This window comes from Martes martes (genome assembly GCF_963455335.1).
Source record: "Martes martes genome assembly, chromosome: 8".
In the NCBI taxonomy this organism is placed as follows: Eukaryota; Metazoa; Chordata; class Mammalia; order Carnivora; family Mustelidae; genus Martes; species Martes martes.
The window spans coordinates 71760177-71767725 of NC_137895.1; the positions used below are offsets into that span (position 1 = coordinate 71760177).

The 7549-nt window shown below is 35.6% G+C and overlaps 1 protein-coding gene across 1 annotated transcript in view; it reads left to right on the plus strand.

The window, feature by feature from the left end:
- Positions 1-742: 742 nt before the first annotated feature.
- Positions 743-7549, plus strand: part of ABCC9 (ATP binding cassette subfamily C member 9) — a gene marked incomplete at its 5' end in the record, with an annotated part of 78078 nt that continues 71271 nt past the window's right edge. Inside the window, one exon of the mRNA XM_080810240.1 lies at positions 743-833. Coding sequence (XP_080666366.1) covers positions 743-833 — 91 coding nt within the window. The remainder of the gene's footprint in view (positions 834-7549) is intronic.

The following is a 7549-nucleotide window of genomic DNA, read 5'->3' on the forward strand; positions in this document are numbered from 1 at the left end:
GAGTGAAATCTTGTCTCTTTTCAGTCATATTCAGTTGCATGTGACACACTGAAACAATCTTCCTTCTTCCTCCTCTGGGCAGCAGTTCCTCATTCTCAAGGCAGAGGTCGGTTCCTCCACAAAGCTTTCTCTTCCCCAGACCCTGGCCCTGCATGCGCTTACAGTCCCTTCCCCTGTGTAATAATTTCCTAGTTCCTATTGCTATCTCCAGTAGACTCCAGGCATGGTGACCCTGGATACTGTATCTTGTGCTCATGGTTGCATCTCAACCTCTAATGGTGACTGAACCCAGCAAACAACGGAGAAATCACTAAGGGCCATAAAGTTTAGGGAAACTATCAAAGGAATAAATGTACTTTTCTTATACATTAGAGTTCATATCCTTGTGGTTGTTTTTACTTGCTTTAGGTGTTCACCTATTTCAGCAGTTCTGCCCTTCGGTAGAGGAGAAGTTACATGTTTGCTCTTGTTGTGTTTAAGGGCTTGTTTCGCTGTGGGACCCAGTCCTCGGTGTTGGGATAAATCCTTTCGGCAGAATTGTGTCTCCCAGTGTAGTCTTCCTTTGCGTGTTCTCTTAGCAACGACTACTGCCGTCTGTATTTTAAGTATCTTCTTACTTAAGGGAAAGTTTTAATGAACAATTTGGAAACAAAATGAGAAGCTGTCTGCAACCATCATCTCTAGACACTGATACTGTACCGCTCTCCGCAGACGGCGGGAGTCCCGGCATCTCCACCTCTTCATGCCGGCTGTGATGGGATTTGTCGCCACTACAACATCAATAGTGTATTATCATAATATTGAAACATCAAATTTTCCTAAATTACTCCTCGGTAAGTACGATCAAGTGTCGCCCTCTTTCCTGGAGCTATTTTTCTTTCTCTTCCTAGTAAACGTTGTCCCTGGGTGTTGGGACTGGGAGCATGGGAAAACCACAGTAGTTAATTTCTCTGGTTTCCTCGTGAATGGGGAGATGAAGATAAACTGAGTGCTCTGGGCTGTGAAAACTCCGTTCCCCCAGGACCTCCGTTCTCCACTAGATGCCCCTCATGTTGTGTTGGCCTGTGGCAGGAGGACTGGGGAGGGGTGTGCCGGCCTTCTGTCTCGCAGAGGCTCTACCCTAAGAATTGAGCCCTTGCCCCTGTCCTACCCCAGGAGCAAGTCAGTGTGTCGCTCCCTGCGCTTCTGCCTCTGGCTTGGGATCCTGAGGCATTTTCTGAAGGTCCCAGCTTTTCACTGATGCTGTGGCAGTGTCACATTCTTCAGGGCAGGGCTGCTGAGGTGTGGGGGACCCCGGGCAGCAGAGTATGCTTCACAGCCTGCTGGAAACTATGCCGTCCTGAGAAGCAGCTCTCCTCAAAAACATCTGCTTCATACTTAACCTTTTCTTTTTCAGCCTCTCCAGCCTCCTTGTCCTGTGGAAATCAGAGGTTTCTAATTTTATTTTTGCCTGACATTGAAATAATATCACTTACCCCAATTAGTTGTATTTAACTCTCTGACCAATCTTTGCATTCTGTGGTGTATACTTTCATAAAGAGAGCTAAGAGGAAGGTGTAGAACATGGATCACGGCTGGGCTTCCAGGGCCTGTAAATATCCTAAAATATCCTAAAATCACGTGTGTTTGTGTGAATGAATCCTGACAATTTTACAAGGTACAGAGAATGCATTTGATTGTTTGATGATGAGAATGACATTGATTACTGATATAGAAACTTGGAAAAGTAATAATTAAACCACACAAATATTTTATTTGCTTGTCCAAGGACATTAAAATTTAAAAATGAATTAGTGGAAAACACTGAATATTTAAGCCTGTGTTGTGCCACATTATGTGATTGGGCAAAGGCAATCTAGTACAAACAAGTAGACCGGGTTAAATGTTAATTTAAAAGGCTTGTCAAAGTCTGAATTATCTTAATAGAAAGCTGTTTAGTACCACATGAAAGGCAGATGTTATCACAGAAATCTTTTTTGAAGATGCCAAGAAAAAAGAGTGAAATCTTTAGCAGGCAACAGCAAAAAAATATATACCATTGGGAATCCAATACATTAGGCATTTAAGTTTCTGAGAAACTGATGATGAAAAAGATATGAGTTATATGATTTAGAAGGGAATTAGAATTCCTTAGAAGGCAACTAGAAGGGAAATGTGCATTTTGATAATATTTTGAAGGAGTTGAGATCCTAGCCTGGCTGTAGATACAAAACAGAGGGCACAATTAGATCATATTGTTGGAAGGACTTATGGAGATAAAACATAGTCTAAATTTCTCATTATTTTAGGAAAGAAATATTTGGGCCCAGAAAAATTACACTTATTTTCAGATCGCAAAATGAGTAATTTTGTCCCAACATTATATTATGAACATCACCAAACATACAGAAAGTTGAAAAGAACCAAGTGAATACTCATAAATTCCTAATAATTAGATTCTTAAATTTCCATTTTATTCTATTTATTTGATCACATTTCTGCATCTTATTTTTTGATACATTTTAAAGTAAATTGCAGATATTAATATGCTTCACCTCCTAATTATTTCAGCGTGCATATCATTAACTAGAGTTAAAATTTTCTACAGTTCTTTTTGTGAGGTAAAATTTACATGCTGAAGTACAGAAATCTTAATTTACTAAATGCACACACCTGTCTAACTGTAGAATGGTTCCATGATCCATGAAAGTTTTCTTGTGTCAATCCTCAATATCATCTCCACAGAGACAAAAATCTAATCTGATTTTTTCCCCAACATAGATGGGATTTGTCTGTTGTAGAACTTCACATAAATTGAATAATGCAGCATAAATTCTTTTGTGTAACACTTCTCTCAGCATGTTTTTTTTGGGGGGGGCTCATCCATAATATAGTATAGAACAGTATTTTGTTCTCATAATTGTTGGATACTATTCCATTGTATAAATATACCACAGTTTTCCATTCTCTTGACAATAAGTACCTGGATTATTTCCAGGTCTGGGTTATCATGGAAAAAAACAAATGAAACAAAACTGGTATAAACATCCATGTGCAAGTTTTTCTGTGGATATGTGTTTTTTATTTCCCTTAAGTAAATACCTAGGAATGAAATTGCTGGGTCATAGGGTGTATCGTAAATGTTAATATTTTGTGAAGAACCCACAAGATTTTTCCCAAAGTGGTTTACTTTACATACTCACTAATAATGGGTAGGAGTCCCAGTTTTTCCACATGCTCACCAACATTTGATGATTTGGTCTCTCTAATTTAGCCATGCTGGTGGGTGTGTACTGATAATTCATTGTGGTTTGAGTTTGCATTTCCCTGATGGCTAATGATGTTGAGCACTTTTTGATAAGTTTATTAGCCATTTGTTATATTTGTAAAGTAGCTATATCATATCTTTTGTCCATTTTTTATTGGGTTGCATTCTTATTATTGAGTTGCTAGAGTACTTTGTATATACTAGATATTAATATGGCATGGGATATATGTTTTGAGAATATTTTTTTTCCAGTCTGTGGCATGCATATTCATTTACATAACAGGGTCTTTTGGTGAGCAAAAGAGTTCAGTTTTGTTGTACCACAATTTATCACTTTTTCATGCATAATTATTGTTTTCTGTGTATTAAGAAATTTTTGCCTCTGCTCAAAATATATTTTCCTCATAGTCTCCTGTTTTTTTTTTTTAGAAGCTTTATAGTTTTAGTTTTTATTTTTAGGAATGTGATCCATTTAAAATTAATTGTGTAAATGACGTAAGGCTGATGCTGAGGCTCTTTTTTTCCAAATGGATATCCATGTACTCCAGCACCATTTGTGGAATAGACATTCCATGTCTCGTTAGATTGCGTTGGGACCTTTGTAAAATATTTGGATCAAGTTAACATTTTAGTATGATCTATTTCTTGGCTCTATAGTTTCTGTTCCTTTGATCTGTTTGTGAGTTCTCTGAGATTACCATTCTGTCTTAATCTGATTACTGTTGCTTTGGAGGTCTTGCAATCATATAGTGTACCCATACAACTAGTTTTCTTTGCTTTTCTCCTTGGATATTCTAGTTCGTTTATATTGTTATATGTAGTTAGAGTCAGGCTGTCAATTTCTAAAAAAAATATATCAGTAGGATTATGATAGAGACTGCATTGAGTGTTTAGAACAATTTGGAGGAGAATTGACATCTTAGCAATACTGAATTCCACAGTCTATTTGTTCTTCATTTATTTAGGTCTTCTCTCATTTCCCTTAGCAATGTGTGATATTTTCAAGGTAGAGGTCTTCCATGTCTTGCTAAATCACTAGCTTTTTTGTTTTCCCACTGCTGTTATAAATGAACTTGTATTTTTTTTTAAACTTGTATTTTAAATTTCGTATTCTAGTTGCTTCTCTCATATATATAAAATACACCTGATTTTATATATTGACCTTATATTTTGAAACCTTGGAAATTTACTCATTACTTCTAATTATTGCTTTGTAAGTTTCTTGGGATTATCTAGATATACAAACATACCATCTGAAAGTAGGAGAGTTATATTTATTTCTTTTTAAACTTTATGCTTTTTTTTACCATATTGAAATAACTAGGACTTCCAATATAATGCAGAATAGACACAGGGAATGTGAAATCTTTGTCTAATGCCTGATTTTAGGGGAAACATGGTCAATATTGCATAATTAATTATAGGTTTTTCATAGAAGACCTTTATCAGATGAGTGAATCTTCCTCTATTCAAAACTTTCTCAGAGTTGTTTTTGTTTTTTAATAATGAATAGATGTTGAATTCTATTAAGGATTTTTTTTTGCATCCATTGGGACAATTATAGTTCCATTAATGTGCTAAATTAATTGATTTTTCAAATGATAAAGCAACCATAAATTCCTGGGCTATGTTACACATGGTCATGATATATTAGTCATGCTATATATTCTTAGATTTTATTTTCCAAGGCTTTTTAGATCTATGTTGTGAAGGATATTGGGTTTGTTATTTTCTTGTAATATCTTTGCCAGGTTTTCCTATGCTGGGTTATATTGCCTTCTTAAAATGAATTGTAAAATGTTCTCCATTTCTCTATTTTCTGAAAAACATTGTGTACAATTAATTTTATTTCTTCCCTAAATGTTGAATGAAATTCATTCATCAGTGAAATCATTTGGGCCTTTTAACAAAGTGAGGATTTTAAATTTAAACTTATTTCTCTATTAGACATGGACTCTTCAGAGTTTTTTTTTTTTTCCCTTCAGAGTATTTCTTATTATGTCAGTTTTGGGAAGTTACAAATTTCAAGAAATTTTCCCTTTCATCTAAGTATTTTATTTATTGTTATAAAGTTGTTCAACGTAGTCCCCAATTATCTTTCTTAAGTATGCAAAATATGTAGGGATAATTCTTGTTTCATTCCTAATACTGGTAATTTATGATTTCCTTCTTTTCTTTATTAATTTAGCTGGGGACATAGCAATTTTCTTGTTTTTTTTTTTTTAAATCAATTTTGTTGGCTAATTTTCTTAATTATTCATTTTCTATTTCACTGCTTTCTACTCTTATCTCTATCATTTTCATCCTTTTATTTATTTTGTTCATCATTGTTCTTTCCCTAGCTTTTAAGATAGAAAATTAAATCATTGATTTTGGATCTGCCTTTTTTTCTAAAATAAATATTTAAAGCCATAAATTTTTCTTAAAGTATTGTTTAGTTGCAAGCCTTGAATTTTTAATATGTATTATTTTTATTATAATTTAGTTCAAATACTTTCTGATTTCCCTAGTGATTTCTTTTTCAACATGCAGTTAGTTAGAACTATGTTGTTTAACTTCCAAATATTTGGAGACTTCTAGATATCGAATTGTGTGGGAAGTCTCAAAGTTTACCTTCTTGAAACTTGTAACTTACCAAAACTCAGTGGTTAATAGTATTCAGATCTAAATCTAAATCTGTATTTTTTATGGTTGTGTCTCTAAAAAATTGACCTTTGTCATTATTAGAAGTTTTCAAAGTTTCTGATAATACTCTTTTTTTTTTCAAGTTTTTATTTAAATTCCAGTTAGTTAACATTCTGTGTAGTATTAGTTTCGGGTAAACTTTTAGTGATTCAACACTTACATGTATCAGCCGGTGCTCATCACAAGTGTACTCCTTAATCCCCCACCCACCTCCCCTGGTAACCATCAGTTTGTTCTCTAAGAGTCTGTTTCTTAGTTTGCCTCTCTCTCTCTCTCTTCCTTTTCCTTTTGCTCATTTGTTTTATTTCTTAAATTCCACATATGAGTGAAATCATATATTTGTCTTTCTTTTTTTTAATTTTTTTATTTTAATAAACATATAATGTATTTTTATCCCCAGGGGTACAGGTCTGTGAATCGCCAGGTTTACACATTTCACAGCACTCACCATAGCACATACCCTCCCCAATGTCCATTTCCCCACCACCCTCTCCTGTCCCCCCTCCCCCCAGCAACCCTCAGTCTGTTTTTTGAGATTGAGTCTTTTACAGTTTGTCTCCCTCCCAAACCCATCTTTTCATTTTTTCTTTTCCTACCTCCCCCCAACCCGCCCCCCCGCCTTGCATCTCCACTTCCTCATATCAAAGAGATCATATGATAGTTGTCTTTCTCCGATTGACTTATTTTGCTAAGCATGATACCCTCTAGTTCCATCCACGTCGTCACAAATGGCAAGATTTCATGTCTTTTGATGGCTGCATAGTATTCCATTGTGTATATATACCACATCTTCTTTATCCATTCATCTGTTGATGGACATCTAGGCTCTTTCCACAGTTTGGCTATTGTGGACATTGCTGCTATAAACATTCGGGTGCACGTGCCCCTTCGGAGCACCACGTTTGTAACTTTAGGATATATACCCAGTAGTGCAATTGCTGGGTCGTAAGGTAGCTCTATTTTCAGTTTTTTGAGGAACCTCCACACTGTTTTCCAGAGTGGTTGCACCAGCTTGCATTCCCACCAGCAGTGTAGGAGGGTTCCCCTCTCTCCGCATCCTCGCCAGCATCTGTCATTTCTTGACTTGTTAATTTTAGCCATTCTGACTGGTGTGAGGTGGTATCTCATTGTGGTTTTGATCTGTATTTCCCTGATGCCGAGTGATGTGGAGCATTTTTTCATGTGTCTGTTGGCCATCTGGATGTCTTCTTTGCAGAAATGTCTGTTCATGTCCTCTGCCCATTTCTTGACTGGATTATTTGTTCTTTGGGTATTGAGTTTGATAAGCTCTTTATAGATTTTGGATACTAGCCCTCATATATTTGTCTTTCTCTGACTATCCTATTTTGCATAGCATAATACTCTCTAGCTCCATCCCTGTCATTGCAAATAGCAAGATTTCATTTTTTGTGGCTGAGCAATATTCCATTTTGTGTATATACCATATTTTCTTTAGCCATTCAACTGATGGACACTTGGGCTACTTCTATAATTTGGTTATTGTAGAAAATATTGCTATAAACATCGGGGTCTGTGTATCCCTTTGGATTAGTTTTTTTTTTTAAGATTTTATTTATTTATTTGACAAACAGAGATCACAAGTAGGCAGAGAGGCAG